Source organism: Lissotriton vulgaris, chromosome 9, assembly GCF_964263255.1.
Source record: "Lissotriton vulgaris chromosome 9, aLisVul1.2, whole genome shotgun sequence".
Classification (NCBI taxonomy): Eukaryota; Metazoa; Chordata; class Amphibia; order Caudata; family Salamandridae; genus Lissotriton; species Lissotriton vulgaris.
This window is the reverse complement of record NC_141697.1, coordinates 728397481-728419676: the sequence shown is the minus strand read 5'-3', so window position 1 is coordinate 728419676 and position 22196 is coordinate 728397481. Positions and strand designations below refer to the sequence as shown.

At 46.5% G+C, this 22196-nt stretch overlaps 1 protein-coding gene across 1 annotated transcript in view; it reads right to left on the bottom strand.

Moving 5' to 3' along the window:
- NPAS1 (neuronal PAS domain protein 1) overlaps positions 1-22196 on the bottom strand; it is a 514689-nt gene that overhangs the window by 145045 nt on the left and 347448 nt on the right. Inside the window, exon 4 of the mRNA XM_086938467.1 lies at positions 19720-19809. Coding sequence (XP_086794593.1) covers positions 19720-19809 — 90 coding nt within the window. The remainder of the gene's footprint in view (positions 1-19719; positions 19810-22196) is intronic.

The following is a 22196-nucleotide window of genomic DNA, read 5'->3' as shown; positions in this document are numbered from 1 at the left end:
TGGTAGGGCACGCAGCAAGGGTCAACTGCGGCTCCGGATTCCTCTTGGTCCTCTGGTGATGAGTCTGCCTGGGCTGGGGGCTCTGACTTGAAGGGAAAATATATTGACAAAGACACCTTGCCTGGCATTTTGAAGCATGTGATGGAGAACATGGGTTTCACAGATGAGGCTGCTCCCAGTACCTCTGGGTGTTCTTTGCTGCGGCTATTTCAGAGTTCTGCCACGGTTGACGTCCCGGTGCATCCCTTTATTAAAGATGTCCTGAAGAGGGAGTGGGCTGATCCGGATCGCATTCTAGTTCCGCGTTTTATGGCCCGCCTTTATCCCCTGCAGGATATGGCTGTGGAACTCCCGGATTCGATCCCCATTGACTCTTTTGTGGCTAGTTTGGTGGGTCGCACTTTCTTGACGGGGGACGCTGTGCTGAAGGATCCTGTGGATAAAAAGGCGGACGTTGCTCTCAGGAAGGTCTATTCTGGCTCCCATCTGGCCTTGAGGGCCGGTGTTTATGGCACTTATGTGTCGCAGTCTCTGCTGTCTGACATTAAGTCTCTCTATCAGTCGATGGATGATGCCACGAACTGTTCCGGTCTTCTTGAGCACATTGAGCGTCAGGTGGAGCTTCTTTTCGATGTCTCTTTTGACGTTGTGCGGGCGGCTGTACTCTCCAGCGGAGCTTGTGTGGCGGCTCGTCGCAGTCTTGTACTTAAGGACTGGAAGACTGACTCTGCGCAGAAAGCTTGTGCTTTGCGTTTGCGGGGGGAGTTGGAGTCCAAATTGCATAAGCTGTTTAAGGAAAAGAAACACTCTTCTTCTTTTAAGGGTTCTTCTGCTGCTCCTTCTAAGCCTAAGCCTTTCTTTCGTCCTTCCTATCGTAGGCAGTTTGGGAAGGGCCAGGGGAGGTTTTAGCACCCCCCACCCTGCCCCTCCCCGCCCCGCCTTCCTGCCCCACCGTAACTCCCTCCACGTCCGTGGCTGGTCTCAGGTCCTTAGGGCTGCATTCACAATTACCCAGGGGTAGGATACCCCCTCCAATACCCACAGTGAGATTAGCGGCCCCTTTCAAAATATCTCGAAAATGTACTTTACCCATCCCAGTTTTCACATTTGGACCCATAGACACAATTTGGCAATGTCAGGCTATTTATCAAGAGGAAGGAGCCATTGAACACGGCGAAACGTTGATAGGTTGTTTAGAATATATTCATGTTCCATTTCCAGAATTGTAAAATGTGTTATGTGCACATCTTTTCACAGATGTGTATTTGTCTTATCCAAAGTTCTACAAGTAGACACCCCTCCCCCACGAACACAAAAATACAAATGCCTAGATTTGCAAGTGCTATATCCGGCTGTGCTTTACAGCAACAATTCTAATTGTGACAATTACATTTCAATTATGTTTTTTGACAAGAATTAGTTTTCGTCACTTTACCACGAGGGGTGGAAGCGAGAATCGTTAACTTGCACCATGTTTTACGTTTAATGGGTGAAACCTTACAACCCTTCCCACTTGAACCCTAAATTCCACCCTGCACCCCAGTATTTTCTTTCACCGAATCTCATTTTGTCAGATAACTCTCTTCTCTGTTTTATGCTTTTGTAGCTAAACTTTTACTGAATCTGTAAGAAATCTAGCTCAACATTTACTACTTTTTGCATCACGCCTCCGTTTTCTAAGTATATCATATTCCCCCTATCCATGGTGCTGAAAGTAGGGATCTGATCGGAAAAGTGTAAGTGCAAAAAATGAATGAATATGTTTGTGACGTTTTGGCGTTCAAAGTATCACGCACAGACACACCGGCGCCTGCGCGCGCACACACACAACTATGTGTCCTAGTCATGACGATGAAAGTAAATACCAAGCACATGCAGGCACCGAACCCTTACCATATGTTAGACATAGATATCTATGCGATTGAATGCGTGTGCTGAGATTCCTGTGCAGTTATAGGCACCATATGCCCCAGGCTTTTTGTTGGTTATTGAAGTCACACCAGAGGTAAACAGATGAGTGTGCCATAATCAGTGATCTGAGCATCACAAAAACACAAAAAGCGATCGGATTTCTAAAAGCAATAAGAGGGGCGCAAAGAAAGAAACCCACCGATTACTATCTATGCTGCCTGAAGTATGTTTGCCTGCCCCCACAGGCAAAAGCAGGCTGTCTAGAGGTGCATTATGTAACTTCAGGGTGTTGAAAATAGGAGTTCTCACTCAAGAGGGTTGAAAATACAATTCAGTGAGCAAAAGCGCGTGATCGCACACACACACACACACGTGCGCAAGCACACACGCACACACTGTAGTCAAGGAAGGAGGAGACTAGAAGAACAGGGCAGCGAGAAGATAGGCAAAGCGCGTGATCGCACACACACACACACACACACACGTGCGCAAGCACACACGCATACACTGTAGTCAAGGAAGGAGGAGACTAGAAGAACAGGGCAGCGAGAAGACGGGCACAAGGCCACTAAACAAAGCAAGCACGTGCTCGTGGGACACGGTCTCTATAGATGCACAGAGGCCTCGCGCATGCAGTTGCACAAGGACACAAGCATAGGGTGACCAGATTTTGAGAAGCAAAAACGGGGCAGGCCTGACATAAACGTAGGGCTAAAGCCTTTAGTCCTACTTCCACATCTGGCCTGGCTTGCTCTTCTAAGAGCCTTGTGCATGCAGAGACACACATTAGGCTTGTAAATAAATGTATGTGTGTTTGTACACATACACACACACGCACACACACATGCTAGGCATGTGAATGTGTGTGTGTGTTTATCTATAGCAGGACCCCTCCTTCCTGAGCTCCCCCACTCTGTTTCTGCTGAGAGCAGGCAGCCGCCCCACGTATGTGTGGCCTGACTGAAACAGATATTATTTCTTAAAACATTTCAGTCTTCAGAGACGCCTGTAACTGGGGCCTATATCTGCTTTGCAGAATGACCTGAGCAAACAGAAGGAGATGATGGACGGAGTGCTGAACCCTTTCAGACACTCACCCCCAGTCACACTCCCTCTAGTCACAGATCTGGGTTGAGCCCATCTTCGTTCTTTAGCTCACTCCGCCATGCCAGTTCAGACCCAGCCATATGCAAATCAGTCTTGACCCTGGGCCTCATGGTAACAGTCCAGCCCGAACTGCCAAACAAGGTCTTCCCTGGACCAGAAACAAGCATCCTGGGACCGGTTCGGGGTAACACTTCTCTTCCACCAGGCTAGCTTGAATCCAGTGGCAAAGTGAGAAAGGGGCCCAGGTCTGGGGAGACCCTGCCAAATTAGGGCGAACAAAGCAAACACAAGGAGGTGATGGACGGAGCACTGAACCTTTTCAGACACTCACCCCCAGTGACAGATCTGGGTTGAATCCATCATACTTTTTAAGCTCTCTTCGGCACCCCAGTTCAGACCCAGCCATATGCAAATCAGTCTTGACCCTTTCCTCATGGGAACAGTCCAGCCCAAACAGCCCAACCAGGATCTGTGACTGTGGGTGAGTGTCTGAAAAGTTTCAGCTCTCCCTCCATCATCTCCTTGTGTTTGCTATGCAGAATGACCTGACCTTTGTCTCAAAAACCAGGACATTTATCTAAAATTAAGAAATGTGTTGGGATACAGGGACAGTCCTCTTAAAACCGGGACTGTCCGGGGAAAACCAGGACGTCTGTTCACCCTACACAAGCAGGGAAACACTGACACGGGAAAGGGGAAACCTGGACATAGGTTAAGCAAAATACAGGCCCAGGGAAATGAAAGTTGGATATGGCAGAAGGGAAACAGCGACAGGAGCAGGAAACAAAGACCTTGGAATCTAAGCTACTGGCAGAATGATACGCCATGAAAGAAAGACATATGCAAAGGACAGCCAGACTCTGGCGTTCGTTGTTAGAGATTTATTAATCCTGATAGAGCCAGTGACAGAAGTTACTGTCCCAATCGAAATTACATGATGGATGGTAAACCGGCAGGAATAGTATGGCTCCGACCGGAGTTTCGAACTAGAGCCGGTTGAAACGAATGTCCAGTTGAAAACTGCCCAATTAAAGTGTACTAAAATGCAGGAACTCATTCGGAAACACAGATTTTCATTCATAATTACTCATTTCAGCGCCAAAAACTGTCATTGTCTCATAAAGATGTAGATATGCTAAGGTATCAGTATTAACGCATGCCCTATTGTTGAGGCTGTTTAACAGGCCGCTTGTAATGAGGGCCTCTGTGGGGTAGGACACTGCTACTCCGGGGACTAATATATCCAGGAGCCTGTTTATGAGCCAGTTTGTGCACGCAAACCTTACATGTGATTTATGAAGCTATGTAAAGCCCCTTTACGTGGCTCTGAGTGGCTCCATAAATCTGGAATAAGGCAATGGAGCGCAATGCGCTGGGCTGCCACATTCTGCCCTGGGAAGACATTTCATGGGCATTGTGTGAGTGTTCCCACGTAACTCCCATGGTTTTCGATCCATTCCCGGATTTACCAGAAATGCTATCCCAGGGAATGTGCCAGAAAAATATGCCTTTTCAGGTGAGGCATAACGAGGAGAAATATATTTATTTCTCCTCGTTGCTTTCTCTTTCTATGGGTGCTGCACACATACAAAGAGGAATATGCCCTTCTGCAGTCCTGCACGCAACGCAACATGTGCGAAAAACAATTCCTAGGCAATCATAGATAAAAACAAATATACATATACGGGGGGTATGGCAAAAATCCAAGACACTGAAATGTTCTATGAAAATTCTATAGTGTATTTATTGTTCAATAATATAAAATTCCTAACAACTATCATTAATCCAACAACGATCAAATTATAAATGACGTCATTTAGAATTTGATCGTTGTTGGATTAATGATAGTTACCCATAGATCAAAACCTCACTGTAAAATTATTTTTATTAAAATTGTATTTTTATTGTATAATTGACTGATGATACAAATGTGTTATGGAATGAATTTGTGATGTTTTTTAATCTTGTTAGGAATTTTTTTATTACTGAACAATAAATACACTATAGAATTTTCATAGAACATTTCAGTGTCTTGGATTTTTTGCCATACCCTCCGTATATGTATATTTGTTTTTATCTATGATTGCCTAGGAATTCTTTTTCACACCTGTTTGATTTTCCCTGTCTTAGGAATTGAACCACTAAAGTTCAGGGGGCCTTTGTTTATCTCATATGTCCTGCACGCAACACACATGGGTGCCTAGATTGGCACTAGACTGCCAAAGGGCGCCAGTGCAGGGGAAAAGGCATAAATGCGCTGCATTACCTTAACCCCTTCCATGCTCATGACGAGCTCAGCTCGTCATCATGAGGCACAGTGGAGCTGTGCTTATGACGAGCTGAGCTCGTCATGAACAATGGGGTTCGATGAGGATCAGCACAGGAGGGGAAAACCATTAGCAGCCAAGGTGTTAAATACAGTGCATTCCTGACCTTTCCCTATCACACAGTGCATCGCAACAATGTGACTTGTTGCGCTGAACTCCATGACAATCTCTTAAATATGCCCCCGTCCTCTCGTTAAGACTTAGTACTGCTGGATACTGACTGAGATGCCCCAATCTGTAATCGTCATTTCTAACCTGGGAGACTTTATTGCTGTCTGAGTTGTAACACTTGTGATCCTAACCATTGGACAGCTGTAATGGAGAGAGGACATTCCTGCTTGACACATGTCACCCGGGATGCTTGGGAAACAGGCTGAATGTATATGTCTTATGCTGGCCTCCTAATGCCAGCACATGGCTCAAAAGAAAAGTAGTTCTGGCAGAGGCCTCTAACACCTTCTCCAATGAGTTATGCTCTCAAAACCCTGCAGTGAGAGTGTGATCATTCCTATATTTAACAAGCATTGGCATAGCCAATAGGTCTCGCCTTTGGGACCTTATAAGTATTCAGCCACGCAACAGTTGATGTTGTTGCACCAAGGATATTGTGCTGCATAACTAAATACTTATAAGTTCCCAAATGCGAGACCTATTGGCCATGCCAATGCTTGACACAGAATATAGAGTTGCAACCCAAATGAAAATGAAGAAATACAAAAACAAAAAGCAAAAGAAATTTAGTAGGCATCGAGCAAACAAGGAGGCTAAAACAGAAGGTAAAAGTCAAGCCAAACATTTACAAGTGCAACTAGACTGGGTGGGCAAGAGGCAAACACAAAAGAGGGCAGAACAAGAAATACATGCAGGCATGTACAGCCAATCCAAGAGGATTTTGGAGCAGGCCAAATGGGAATCGTTTTTGTTTTCAGAAAAGGTGAATAATAAAGTATACACAAAATAGGAAGAATGGAACTAACTGGAGGAACAGCCACTAGTTAAAGAAGGTAGCAAACTAATACAGCTCGAAAGGAAGACAAAAATCAGGCAAATGTGCAAGAAAGAAAAATGTGACAAACTGACAAGATGAGGGATGGCTTTTTGCTTAAAAGGCAAAAACAAATAAATCAGGATAAACGATGCAAGTAGGAAGCAGGGAAGATGCAGGTGCTAACAGGGGGTAACAGCACCAGTCAATGCAATGAGGAAGCAATGGGGATTGCTAATTTGCTTTTATTGAGTGTTACAGCCAATCAGAATACAAGAAATAGACAGGGATCAGGAATACATCAGCAATGAAAGAAGGGAGAAAAGAAAAATATATATAATGATTCGCCTTCTCAGAAAGTTAAAATGTGGAATTAAAAATGTGGAAACGTTGAGCCCAACAACAGTTTTGAGAGAAAGAGAAACCCAGATGTTATAGCTAATGGATTAACAAGTGCATGGGTAAGAATTAGAGTATATTGCTTGGGGTGGTTCAAGCATGGTCCAGTAAAACAAACCAGAGAAGAGATGGCACCTAAAAGTAAACAAGGAAAACACGGATGGAGAAGCAGAACCGGGGTAAGGCAAGCCCGGAAACGCATGGGAGGAGTGGCTGAAAATGGCAGGCAAGTCCGGAGAGATTAAACCACTTCGCAACACACTAAAAAAAAGAATTGCTCCCTGCTCACCAACAAAACCTGCATGCAAAGTCTATGCGGGGCGACTGGTCCGCCTATGTTATAAGTATGGAAAAGGGAGGAACGGCAGCAACAACTGGGACAGAAGCGATGAATATTTGGGCATCCCAGCCCAAGGCCCAGTGATGTACCACAAATAGGTACATTTAGTAAGGCTATTCTGGGAGAGAGAGCACGGAGTCTAGAGTGGTACGTGGGAATGGGTGGACAAGCGCAAAAAACTGAAGAGTTCAAAGGAGGCTACAAAACATTCATAACAGGGCGCGAGCTGCAGTGATTAGGCTTGATGACAGGAGAGGTAAACACTGGTCGGAAGGGGGCTTGTTGCTGGCTGGGACTGAGTACCATACACATGAGGAGGTCAATAACTTGATGCAGTGAAATTTAGTATGACAAAACAGCGAGACAAGAACAAGGGGTGCGGATGGAGATGCTAGGAGGGAGCCCAAGAGAATACATGTGGGAATATAGGATGATAACAGCGAAGCATGTGCAAGGAAGGAAGCATGCACACAAAACAAAATGGACGGAGAAAAAGCATGAGGACACAAGGAGTGAGCATGCACATTTCAAATGTGCAGGAGGGCATGATAATAAGAGAGTGGACATTGAGATCACACGAAAGGGCTTCCCGATGTACCTTTGAGGGTGGGAGGGCGTTCATGAGATGGGAGAGCATGAAGAGAGGAGCAATACACAAGGGGAATAAAACAAGCATTGGCCGCACGGCCGCGAAATGAAAAAAATAAAAAAACGCGAGTGGTGACGCGCGTGGTGCGCACGCGGGTCACTGCAAGTGCTACCTTGCCGACCACCAGCTTGCTATTTCGCACATGCACGCGCGCTCTTGTGCTCGTGGTATTAAGCTGGTCGCCGGGAAACTAGCACTTTTCAGCAGCTACTAAATGTTTCGGCCAGATCAGGGCATGCACTGGATCAGGCCGAGACCTAAAAAGGGAGTCAACGGCAATGCCAATATCACATTTGGACTCCTCTGTGAAAACTATGGGTAGGGTGATCTTAGGTAGGTTACAAGCCTGGGTTCAGGAACAATCCATACTGGCAGAATCACAATATGGGTTCAGGAAAGAAATAGGCACTGTGGAGCAGGGTGTAAATTTGGATCTCATTATTAGGAAATATACAATGACATGTTAGAGGAACATTTACCTGTGCTTTGTGGATTCGACTGGTGCTTTTGATCTTGTGAACCATGCAAAACTATGGTAGGTGTTAACTGATATGTAGGCCCCAATAGATAAAATTTGTCATCTCTCTCACTGCTGTATTCAATGTTAACAAACTGCATACGTTTTGGGAAAAACTGGAAATCCACTGAGAAATTCCAAGTAACACATGGCATTAGGCATTCAAGTGTCCTTGCGCCACTTTATTTCTCACTGTATATAAACGGGGAGGACGGCTTCCTGCAGAGCTTAAAAGCCGACACGCCTAACGTGGGTACCCGTACCACTCGATTATATTATACTAAGCTGATGCTGTACTTTCTTCTAGGATGGCAAATGATGTCCAGCAATTGATAAACAACTTTTTATCCTTAATGAATGGTAGGGATCTAAAACTCTATCTCACCAAAACCTTTACCATGGTTTGTGGCAAAATATTAAAAAAGAGAAAGAGTAATTATGATTAGGGTCAAAAACTCGAAGAAGTGATTTTTTTTTAATTACCTCAGCATATTGTTTTCACAGAGAGGAGATTGGACACCACAAAACGGCTAAACTAAAAATCATAAGGCCTGCTGGAGCAGTGCACAGGTTTGCCAAAAAAGATAGGTAGGAAACCCTTTAGTGAAATCAGAAAATTGTATAAAAGTAGATGCCTCCCTATTACATTATTTGGATCCTCAGTTGGAGGTCGACAAACTGCAATGTGCTACAGACAGAGGAAAATATCTTTTTTCGTAGGCTTTTGGCTGTGCCAAGCTCAACCCCTGCTTACATTGTACATAAAGAACTTGACTTTGGGTATATGGAAGATGCCAGTATTCTTCACACACTAACTAGGTGGAACAGTATTTGGATGAAATAGGGCACTGTGTTCACTAGGGACATCATAAGGGATTGCCTCGGACTTGACCATTGCGAAAAGATACCATGGCTTTAGTATGTAAAGGCATTAGTACAAGAATTGGGAAAAGCCTAACCATTTTACACCCACATAGTATTGTGAAGTTCAGCAAAAAGGAAATAAGATCTATTTACATGGGAAGAACAGAATCCAACATGGGTCAGGAAAGAACTATGTCCACTGTGGATAGATAGTGTATGGGTTCACCAATGATACCTGGTAAATGTGACCGAAACCCAGGATAGGTCCCAGCTAACAAGAATAAGCATAGAACAGCTCCACCATCTAGTGGCTTTCTCCAAACCAGACCCGTGGCCTCTGAACTTCTCAAGTTGCCCATGTGAAGGAAAGGCCAGACAATTCATTTTATATTATTTTGTAATTTTATAAAGATATTATTTCTTGTACACTACATCCTCTCTTTTTGACTCAGGGCCTTATTTATTATCAAGAGGCCTTTAACTTCTTAATAAATCTGACTAGCATCAAAATGTGTTGTATAGTTTCAGGTGACATAAAGCAGGCCATTCAAAGGCATAAATAATTGTCAAATCTTGATTGCCTACGCTATGAAGCCAGTTGCACTGGATATGGTGATGGTAAATGATTGCCTCATGACTTGTTTTCTTGATAGCACATTAAAGGATTGCTTTATTTATAGGGGATGTTCTCCTCTTTGCACTTTAAAAATCTGATTACTCTGTGGACCGCCCTTTTAACTAAATGTGTTCTTAATAGGAAACTATTTTTTAAAATGCACATAGGCAATTATTTTGATGCTATTTTTACTTTGTTGCTGTGTACTATGCGCTTGCACTTTAAGGTTGCGGCCTCTGTTTTTTAATCTGTTTTTTATATGAATATTTGTATTCTAATACCTTACACTGTGCTACTGATTTTATTCAAACCAAATGTATGTGGGACGATAATGTGATCTTTAATTTTTTATGGTGCTTTTATGGATTTCAATACAAATCCGAATCAAGAATTTCAATTGATTGATTGAGTTAGGTGTCAGACAAACCTGTCAGAGAATTTTCTATCTCCCGCAGATAATAAATTTAGCCCCACCCTTGTACCCCAAAACAGTAGCACACACAGTAGTTGGTATTTTACTTCCTATGGTTATTTATGATCTATTTAGTAGTATTTGTCGGCAAATCATTTTCATCAGAGTGATCATTATTATATTAAATAACTTGTCAGATAATATGTAGTTTAAAGGATATATTACATGCATCCCAATCATATTTCTGAGCATGTCGCTAAACAGTTTGAGTTTGAGTTTAAAATATTTGTATAGCGCACTTTCACCAGAGGTTTCATGGCGCTGCAAAAGACAATTCTCCAGAGTAGGAGTGGGGGGAGCAAAGTAGGAAGGGGGGAGCACCAATAGGTTTAGTTGAAACATTTGACAAATAGGTGGGCTTAAAGTTGCTTCCGAAATTGAGGGTACAGAGTTATAGATCGGAGCTCAAGAGGAAGGGAGTTCCACAGGAGTGGGGCAAGAGTTGCAAACTTGGATCCTCCCCATTTCTTTCTCCGAAAGCGGGGGGCTGAGAGCAGGAATTGCGTGGAGGAGCGAAGTTCTCTGGTTGGAACATAGGGAACAATTTCAGTTGTTATAAAGGCCGGAGTCGCGCCCACTCGTGCTTTTAAGGTGATAGAAGCAAGTTTAAACTGGACGCGTTCACGGACCGGGATCCAGTGTAGAGATCTGAGAAGGGGAGTTACGTGGTGAAATTTTGGGAGATTAAACACCAATCGTGCCGCCTGGTTCTGGACTAGTTGCAACCGCCGTAGACTATATGCTGGGATCCCCGCATATAGGGCGTTGCCATAATCCAGGCGGGATATGACCATTGCCAGGATGATCAGCTTCAGGGCCTCGAAGGTGAAGAAGCGAGATACCTTGCGGATGGTGCGTAGTGACAGGAAGGAAGAGGACACCACGGAACTGACCTGGGAGTGAAGAGTGAGCTGAGAGTTGAGTTTAATACCTAAAGTTTTGACTGAGGTAGAAGGGACCGGGGGGGAACCTAGGGAAGGGGGCCAAAAGAGTGGGGACCAGGGACTGGAGCAACCACCTGTGAGCACCAGCTCGGTCTTATCTGGGTTAAGTTTCAGGTGGTTGTAGTTCATCCAGTCCTGGATAAAAATCATAATAGACTGGAAGTTGGAGATGGAAGTAGGGGAAGAAGACAGGTTGAAAACAAGTTGAAGGTCGTCAGCATAATTGTATATGCTGACGTCCATTTGTTGTAGTGAAAAAATAAGAGGGGCAATATAAAGGTTGAACAAGAGGGGAGAAAGGGAGGAGCCTTGGGGGACCCCGCACTGAACTTTTTGGAAGTCCGCAGAAAAATCTCCCAGGCGGTCCCTCAGGAAGGAGGATAGCCATACCAACGCGGAACCTCCGATCCCCACCGCCTTGACACGGGAAAGTAAGATGGTGTGATCAACCGTGTCAAAGGCGGCTGAAAGATCGAGGAGAACCAAGGCCTGGGCCTGGTTGGTATCCATACCCTCCCTGAGGTTGTCGAGGACCGAGAGAACTACGGACTCCATAGAGTGTGCGGGGCGGAAACCGGCCTGGCGGGGGGCGAGAGTACCATACTCCTCCACAAAGGTGCTCAGGGACCTGGTGACGTGGCGTTCGAGCACCTTCGCCAGGAAAGGTAGGAGGGAGATGGGGCGGTAGTTGGCGGGGATCGAAGGATCTGCACCCGGTTTTTTTAAGATGGGGACAATAACTGCGGTTTTCAGTGGGTTGGCTACAACCCCCTGGGAAAGAGAGCTGTTAAGAAAGTAGAGGGGGGGGGTCTGGGCAGGTTGTATATATGTGACGGAGGATGTGTGCAGGGCAAGTGTCTAGTGGGGATCCGGATTTGACAAGAGGAATTATTGAAGCCATGGAACCTTTAGTCAGGGGAGGAAAGGCAGTGAGTTGTCCTTTGGGTGGGGGGTACTGGGGGTCAACAAAAGTTGGAGGGGGTGAGGGGATGTTGGCTTTAATAATGGCGATCTTCTCGATAAAGTAATTATTTAAAGAGTGGCAAAGGTCCTGGGACGGGGAGGGCTTGAGAGATGTCCTGTCAGAAAATGCCAGGTTGTGGATAATCAAGAAGATTTCCCTCGGTTTGTACTCAGCTGCATGGATCTTTGTGGAAAAGTAGGTCGTTTTTGCAGCCAGGATGGCCTTCTTGTATTGGGCAAGGAGAGTGGTAAACTCAGCTCTAAGAGAGGGAGAGTAGTTCCTCCTCCAGGCGCGCTCGGCGCGGCGTACTGCAAGTTTGGTGGTTTTAAGATCCTCATTGAACCATAAGTTGGCATCTTTCTCCCGTTTAGATGATACCCGCTTCAACGGGGCGATTGAATCGCAACTGGAGGAGAGCCAATGTTCAATGGCCGCGGCCTGAGAAAGAGTGGACAGGCCTTGTAGGGTAGGGTAGGAGGAAGCTAATAGCGTAGATAGATTCTCCGGGTCCACTCGGCTTCATGAGTGAACCCAAACATTCTTTGGGAGCGGGGGCCTGGTGGGGGGATTGATAGGAAGGGTAAACGAGATCAGATGATGGTCGGACCAGGTGCAAGGCGAGATGGTCAGAGAGTCTATTGGGCAGTTCAAAGACCAGATCTGGTCTAAGATGTGTCCTTTGACGTGAGTGGGGGAATGAACATGTGATGCAAAATTAAGGGATAAGAGTGTATCTGAGAATTCCCTAGAGGAAGGGCATTCCGCGGGATCTGAAGGCCAAAAGTTAAAATCTCCCAGTAATAGAATAGAGGAGTTATTGACCGTCAGTGTGGAGAGTACCTCCTGAAAGTCTGGGAGGAAAGATAGAGGTGATTGAGGGGGCCGGTAAGTGAGGACACAGGTGAGAGGAGGATTGATAGAAGTAGTGCGAATAGCTAGGTACTCAGTTGTAGCAATAGCTGGTAGGGGTAGGCACTGAAAGGGAAAGTCGGACCGGGCGATCACTGCTACGCCGCCTCCATTTCTACCGTTGGAACGATCTGCTCGAAGAGCATAGTATGAAGCAGGAAGAGTGGCCAGTAGGGAAGGGAGAGAGTCCTCGCTGAACCAAGTCTCTGTTAGAAAGAGGAGGTCAGGTGCGTGGAGGTCTAGCAGTACCGCCAGTTCGTGTGAGTGGGCTACTGCTGACCGGGTGTTGAGGTAATAGGCCGAGAGAGTTTTAGGTGAGACTGGGCTGGCGTCCTCTCTGGGGGAGTGAGAGGGAGTAGGGGGATCCAGAAGGTAGGGAGATGAAGAAGCGGGGGACAGATTGAGTGTAGATATGAGAGAGCGGGTGGAGGCAGGGAGAGGCCAGGGGCCCTGAAGACTGCGGAGTTGGGAGACGGAGTAGGTGATGATCTGAGCAGAGTGGCGTGCCCCTAGCCCCGGCCGGCTGCGGACGGGCGCAGACGGGCTTGCCTTAGGCGCGTCTTCGGCGCGCAAACGGCGCTCCCGCTGCGCTCGTCTGCTGCGCTTCCTCCAGTGGCACATTTTATAGTGAGGGAGAGGCGGGGGGCGTGGGCAGAGAGGGGGCGTGGCCTCGCTGCACGCCGTCAATGGCGGTGACCAGGGGGCGTTTGTCGGAGTTAGGGAGGCGCTTCTCGCATTCAGCAGGCTCCCAAGGCGTGTGCAAATAGCTTTGTCAGGTAGGCAGATTGTTTCTAAAACACAATTCCAAATAACACTCAAAGATTAAAATTTTTAAAAATCGGCAATTACAAGGTACAGCTCCCGGCTTTCCGCCTCAGGAGTGAAGAGTCTTTCAAAGCGCGCTCGCATTCAGCGCTATTTGAACTGGGGGGGGGGGCGTGGCCAGAGAGGGGGCGTGGCCTCGCTGAACGCCGTCAATGGCGGTGACCAGGGGGCGTTTGTCGGAGTTAGGGAGGCGCTGCTCGCACTCAGCAGGCTCCCAAGGCGTGTGCAAATAGCTTTGTCAGGTAGGCAGATTGTTTCTAAAACACAATTCCAAATAACACTCAAAGATTAAAATTTTTAAAAATCGTCAATTACAAGGTACAGCTCCCGGCTTTCCGCCTCAGGAGTGAAGAGTCTTTCAAAGCGCGCTCGCATTCAGCGCTATTTGAACTGGGCAGGGGGGCGTGGCCAGAGAGGGGGCGTGGCCTCGCTGCACGCCGTCAATGGCGGCGACCAGGGGACGTTTGTCGGAGTTAGGGAGGCGCTGCTCGCATTCAGCAGGCTCCCAAGGCGTGTGCAAATAGCTTTGTCAGGTAGGCAGATTGTTTCTAAAACACAATTCCAAATAACACTCAAAGATTAAAAATTTTAAAAATCGGCAATTACAAGGTACAGCTCCCGGCTTTCCGCCTCAGGAGTGAAGAGTCTATCCCCTACCGTATATATATAGCTGTTGTCAGCCATCTAACATATATTGCTGCTTTTATTTACTAAGCCTACATTATGGAAGCCATGTATAGTTCCCTTACAGTGCATAATGCCTTATGCTGTCATTTGCTCAGCAGTTGGAATTCTGCGATCCCTTCAACAACTGGTCTAACTGCGACCCTGCACTGGCACTTTGGATACTTTTACCACTAATGATGTCTTATGGAGTGAGCATAGCTCACATGTGCTCTTCTCCTGCTATGCTGCTAATGTGTACAAGCAATGCCCTTTGCTCACTGTACGGAAGCAAATGCTCCTTTTCCCTTTTTCTATCCAAGATGGATTCCTGCACGGTCATCTTCCTTCGGAGCCGCGATTATATCGTGTGCTCCTGAGAAGTCGAAAGTTTCCCCAGTCTGCTTTGTTAGTTTGTGCCAGAAACACTATGGGGCAAATTTACAAGCCCCTTGCGCCACCAGTATGTCACTTTTCCCACGTTAAAAATGACGCCAAAATGGCCCCTAAGCTTATAATTAGGGCTCCCGGTTTTATGGTATTTATTTTTTTGCCATTTCCGTCTGTATTTATCCATATTTATTTTTGGGGCATTTTTTCTGTATTTATCCACATTTATTTTTGACGCAAGCAAAAGACGACGCTACAGCTAGTATTTTCCACATTTATTTAAATTGGCAATGCACACATGCGCTCGGTTGTCATAGGTCAACACTATACATTCATCTGAAAACTTTGCCATTTGCAGCATGTCCCAAATATGCTTAAAAGTGCTATAACAAGCCATTTGTCTCAGAACCTTGCAGTTTCGGTCATCGCCAGAGTGCCACATCCTCTCCCCCACTGAACTCCATACTGCCCCACTGAGAGAAACTCGCACTGCCTTCAGTTACAACTCAACTACCAACTGTGTCCCGCTATAAACACCTGGAAGCAATTCAATTCAAATTATGCACTAGACTACAGAAATATGCTGCCTGAAAAAAAGTAACAACATACTAGAAAAAAGCAAACACTCATAGGGAATACAACTTAAAGCTTTTACACTCATTATTCAAAAATCAATGAGTGTTTTTGCTTGAAAAGCTAACATGAAAGGAAAAGTCTTTGATGAAGTGAATGGCAGGGAGAGGGTGAAATTACGAGAGGCCCCAGCACAGTGTTCGATGAGTGTGAATGGTGGATGGAGGTTGAGATAAGAAGAGTCACCGGTACAGTGTCTAATGGGCATGAATACAGGTGGGAGTGAAATAACAAGACGCACGAAATATTACGAGAGATGCAAGCCCAATGTTGGATGGATGTGAATTATGGGTGGAGAGTGAAATAACCAGAGAGGCCAGCGCAGTGTTTGATGGGTATGCATGGAGAATGGATGAAGAGAGGCGCTAGCACGTTTGATGGGCATGAATCCAGGTGGTGGTGAAATAAACAAGAGTAACCATGACCCAATCAGACATTATCAAACATTCTGAAATCCTTATTGTTGGTGACTGCTCGCCCTGCCAATTTGGGTTAAAAGACATTGTGGGATTTGTTTTTCCTTTTCATGGGTTGGACCTCCTAGGCCACGCTGGGATGTTGATATCACGGTCGTCACAATGAATATCCAGACATTTCGGACAGCCTTGTACTTTTGGAGTGTCTGATGGTCTAGGAAAAAGAACTACAGGTCAATGCTGAAATATAGCGCCTTGATGATGCGCAATGCACCCCGGTCACTGGTGTGCAAGGACATGTGAGGGACACACACTCTGCTTCACTCAGAGATGTTACTGTGAAAGATGCCCAGGGGCAGTTTGCAACCAGTGAAGGCTGCGTGTCTCTCTCCCACGTCTATAGAAGCACTGAGGACCAGGCATAACAGAAGTCGCCCATGCTGAAGTAGCAGAGTCCTCACTCAGTAAACAGTCTCAATCCTGCACCTAGGCCGCCATTCACTGGGAGACAGCAGAGACAAGAGAGAGAGACCCGCAGCCTCATCTGCTTGCAAAGTTACCCTGTTCATCTTTTTTTTTTTACACCGCAACAATTACACAATATAATGAAACATAACAGCCACAGCAATGACACAGTGTGATAACACAACGGTACAAAAAATAAAACTTCACAAAAGCAACAGAATGCAACACAACAGTTATGTACTACAATTCTTGTCATATTTATATTCTGTAAAAGGTGTTAACATCAAGCACTTCCTTGCTTACTATCAAGGGCATGTAATTGTGCCAGTAAAAACGTTTTGGGATCCCCTTTGGTGTTCAGGTGGTTGCCAACATTTCTAAAATAGGAGCTTTCCTCAGGCACTGCACCTGACTATTGACTTCCATCTTTGTCTCATTGTTGAATTCATTTACTCCCGATTTTTTGAGCATACGTACTTAGGGGCAGATTTATGAAGGCCTTGCGCCGCCGGTGCGTCATTTTTAACATGGAAAAAAGTGACGCACCGGCGGCGCAAGTCCTTCATAAATCTGCCCCTTAGATTTCTACATTTTTTATAATATTTTTTATTGCTATGAATGTAAATGATTAAGTGCTGCTTATTCAAAAGTCCCATCTTTGCCAAAGAGCCTATTTAATTAAAGGTGTGCTAACCTTTTCCATGGGCAAGTTGGCATTTTGCTGATTGCAAGATGGCCCATCATGAGAAGCATTTGTGAAGTTGTCATTTTGATCTACAGCCCGTTTAGGGATGTAGGAAGAGAGCTACATGCATGCAGTGTGCGTGCAGATGTACCCTCGTAAACCATACAAGCACTGGCTGCTTTATTTGCGAGTCTTCACCAGACACAAGCCATCTCACTCTCAATGTACAATTGATTCATAGGAGATCACTTACACCTTGACTGTCTGGTTCTGTCCACTAGAGAGTAGTCAGCAGTTGTGCCATTCCGCAACAACACACATCCCAGTTTATGCTGCGACGCACCGGAGCAGGCCAGAGCTTTTCGCCCATATTCAAAGAAATTCACTGTTCCCAGTGCTGATGCACACTCGTGAGCAGAGGGACACTGTGGATTATTAAAAGGAATACCAGTGGTTTGAAATCACTGATCTGCCTCTCACGGCAGATGGCACATCTGGCCCCAGCTTGAAGACGCTGTGCAGCTTTCACAGTAACATCTCTGAGTGAAGCAGAGTGTGCGTGTCCCTTCCATATCCTTGCACACCAGTGACAGGCATGCATCGCGCATCATCAAGGCGCTACATTTCAGATTTGACCTGTGATACATGTCCGTAACGTCCTTCGCTGTCACTGGAGCAGTACCTCTGAGTGCTAGTATGGAGCTTGTTACAGAGGCGCAACTAGAGGCCACATTTGTGGGGCTCTCAGAAGGGGCGAAAGAACAACAAAGCCTCATTAATATGTAAATGGTCTTTCAATGACCTGTGAAGTACTCGGGCACAGCCCGGGAAGCTGGCTCTGCCGGGGGCTGACACCTCTTAACCCTCTAAGGAGGGGGAGACAGCAGATGGTTGGGGGTCGGCAGTGTGACGAAATGTACTAGTATTTTCCCGTTTTTTATATATAAATACAAATAAAGGAAAACTCGTTTTCCGTCTGTATTTATATGTAAAAATCCGTTTAAACGGAAAACCGGGAGCCCTACTTATAATATGGTGATCCAGCACACGCTTGTTAGCATTAGCAGTCAAGCCATTACTCTGCTTTTCCTCCCCTATGTCTACAGTACGCCTATTACATGTGCCCTGTAATGTTAAGTGCAGCAGTGTTTACATGCAGTCAGGCCTGTCTTGCAATTAACATGCATCATCATCACCACACAGAAGCCCTGCCACATACAACAATGGTGACATATATGATGATAACTAACAACCAGAAGGCAGCAGTCATAGACAAAGCATGACTACACAACCATCTTTTGGTATCGGAGGTACATACGCACAGCTGTGGGCCGGCTTTAGGGCGGTGTGACTGGTGCAGCCGCACTGGGCGCTGACCTGGAGGGGGCACGGATCTCAGGGGAGGGCGTTGTGTTTGCCAATAACTTACAATTGAAAAGCACCTGCTGCAGAGTTACTTGAGTGTCCTGCTTTTCAGGCAGCAATAAAAATGTCAAGATAACTCTTGCGATTAATGTTCCTGCGAGAGATTGGAGTTTTGTCTACTGGCAGTTTTCACTCGCCATAAAGTAGCACTGAGGGTTAATATGACTGCTGCAAAGAACAGATCTGTATTTTATGAGGATAGCTGAGTTGACTAGTAAAACCAGCCTTTACCAGTGCTTTGCAACAAATGAAATGTATGTGAGAGAAGGGCTATGGAGAGACGGGGGGCACTTTTGTCAGGTGATAGGGAATCCGAGGAGAAGGTCATAGGGAAGGGGGCACCAAACAAGATTGTGGCACCGGCCCTAAAGCCGGTCCTGCACATGTAGACAGTGAAGGTCCCAAGAACAGATGCCCACAGGAGTTGGTATGCTCCAACACCAGGCTTTCAAACATCAACTGAGAAGTGATTATAAAAATGATAGAGATGTGCGATATACAGCGAGTGTAACATTACCGGGCATGACACAGCACAAAAACATAGCCGTTTACCAACATGATTGAGCGCTTTCTAGAGTGCTGAAAATACAATTACACTCACAAGCACAGTGTTTAAAGATATGCACGTACACTATCCAACATTATTGCTGTTCACCAGTTTGCAAATACTTGTGTATGATACCAAAAAGCAAAACACCCATGTCCAATCCAGAAAAAAACACAACCATTGTGTGGTAACAAAAATACAACACCATCCTATACATTTGTGTACTTGTGCTTATGCCTGGTCTGCGCATTCTCAGATCTTGCAGCGCACAACATTTTCCCATGTGAAGGGTCGCTGGTGCACAGGAGGTCTATTAGCAATGCCCTGCACTCAGCCAGCATGCCTCATGAAACCACCTCTGGCCTTCGGCCATGAGTGGGGCCGGGCTGACCGTACCGGGCATTGGGCATTTCCCCGGGAGGCTGGAAGGGTGAGGGCTGGTTATGCAGCAGTGGGGGCCTGGGGGCCACTTTTGCAGTTCTGCAATATCAGCCCCCAGTAACAAAAGCAGCAATCAAGCATTTCCAGCCTGCCAGGGCCAGCGAGCGCTTCACCAGGGGCTGACCCGGGAAACTTGCCAGACCTGCCTTGGGTTCCCAGTCCGGCCCTGGCCATGAGAGTCACCACCTGTCGGCAGAACATGGTTTCCTGAACTTGTCTCCTTACCTGGGAGAGGCCAAGGTAGATGGACACCGTCTCAGAGATGTAGAGAAACTTGCCCTCTTGGTTCACCGTGAACACAAACCCGTCCAGGGACTGTGGAGGAAAACACAGAGAGTTTAGTATTCTCAGCAGATCTGCGAAACATGACATTTATTTCAGATCACATTGCAGCAGCCCACGCGCCCGCCCCGGATAATCCACTTTCTCAAAACACACAGTCACCATTCACAGGTACACGCGGCAATTTTCAGGGCTGTGCGCCAGTGCCCTGACTCTCAAGCAGAACAGCTGGAAACTGATGGAAAGGGAGGGATGTGATCCCAGGAAAATAGATCTACAGCAATGCTACCTGACTGTTTCCTTAACAACTGAGGAACAGGCAGTGCATATTACCACACAGATACCGATATACCGGCCTTTTACTCGGAATTTCTCTTCATGGGATGAGCTAAATTCATTTGTAGACGATGCACAGTTCTTTTTTCAAGGGCTACCTCAATCTTGGCAAGGATGGTATACATGTGTGAAGTGAGTGGGTGGGCTCTCACGTGACGCATGACGCGAGCTTCATTGTAAAAAGGGCTGTGTTGATCAACCTTTGTGCAACACAGCTCTAATCCGTGCAAAGTCAGACTGGGACGGAGACCCAGGCATCAAAATCACAGCGACCCCCATTAGTGAGTCCGATTGTTAAAAAAGTGGCCATGTTTGCAAATCAAGACTGTTTTGGACTTCTGAAGTCACACTGTCCAATGGTGTGGCTCACTGGTTAGAGGCAGCAAACCCGGCAGCAGAGAACGGCCTGGGACCAGGGTTCAATTCCTGACGCGGCAGGGTCGTGGACCAGGGTCAGCGGACTCGATAATTCTCGCCTCGGTGCCTACTCTAACCAGGGATCACACTCGGCAACTCTGGGCATTAAGCTTGCCTCATCTCTATAACGGCCCCCCACATTCGACGGGGATGCCTGGTTTCACCTTGGAGATACCCAGTAGGGACCATCTCACAGGGATAGCCAGGACGGGTTCCCCAGCGGTCTACAGCGCCACGACGCCTCAGGGCAGCAGTGCGCTTTACAAGACCACATACATTACATTACAATGGGGCAACCAGGCACTGCCCAATGGGCGGGTCAGACAGATCAGTGGGTGGTCCGGTTTTTATAGCAGTTGTGGGCCTGTTTTATGAACAGGTGAGTCGGTTTTTACTGTTGATTTCCCTGATAATACTACTTTGTGTGCTATAGACTTCGCTAATGGGGGCCACCTTCGTTTTGGTGCCTTGGCCTATTTTTTTCCCCAGCCCCACCCTGCACATTTTATAGGTTATTTGCAAGGTATGGGAAACTGCCTGATTTGGTTCTTGCTACAGGTAATATTTGTGTTAAACTCGTGGAAATCAACAGGAAGAGAAATGGCCCACTAGATCATAGAAGCGGCCCAGAAACAGCACCCCCCCCCCCCAAAAATAAACTCATATTGACCTGTCAGAACAGTCCTTCTGGCACTGCCTGTTTGGCCTGCAAGGAAATCAGACCCTGAACCTAAGTAAAGGAGGAGTATCATTGCAGGAACAGTGAAAACACTCAGGGGGTTATTTACAAGTCCTTTGCGCAGACAGTGCGTCGCTTTTAACATGGTTAACAGTCAGCTGTGGGCTGTGCAGGTAAGAGCAGTGGGGCCGGGTTGGAGGGGAGGGGATTCTACAAACGACCATGAGGGGAAATTAAATATATAATTAACTTTCTCTTGTCATCGTCTGTCAACATCACCCCCACCCGACACCACCACCCCACCGCTCTTACCTGAATGGGTTGCGACTGGTAACACTGACACACTGGCGGTACAAGGTAAATTAGCCCCTCCATGGTTTGCGCACAGTCAGCGCTACTTAAATAGCAAGAACGCCTTTGTGTGAAATCGTAGCACCAAATTAAATCCGGTGCAAACAATGGTGAATCAAAACATCACATGATATTATCACGCATAACATGTGCATTTGCCGTGAACGTACAGATTTTACGCGGCTTACAATAGGCAGGTTTCATTATGTAGCAATTTGTACTCAAGGGTGTACTACCACTGTCTTGCCCATGTCTTGTAGCCAGGGCACAAGTCCTAAAAAGAAGTGGCGGTACTGACAATATGCAAACGACCTCATGAAGTCACGTGCTGAATCAATCAATCAATCAGTGACACTTATAAAGCGCGCTACATACCCGTGGGGTCTCAAGGCGCTGGGGGGGGGGGGAGCCGCTACTGCTCGAACAGCCAGGTCTTCAGCTTCTTCCTGAAGGAGAAGTGGTCTTGGGCCAGGCGCAGGTCGGTCGGGAGGGAGTTCCAGGTCTTGGCGGCCAGGTGGGAGAAGGACCTTCCTCCTGTAGTCGCTCTTCGGATGCGGGGGACGGCGGCGAGGGCGTGGTTGGCTGATCGGAGGTGGCGTTTGGGAGCGTAGAAGTTGACTCGGCTGTTGAGGTAGCT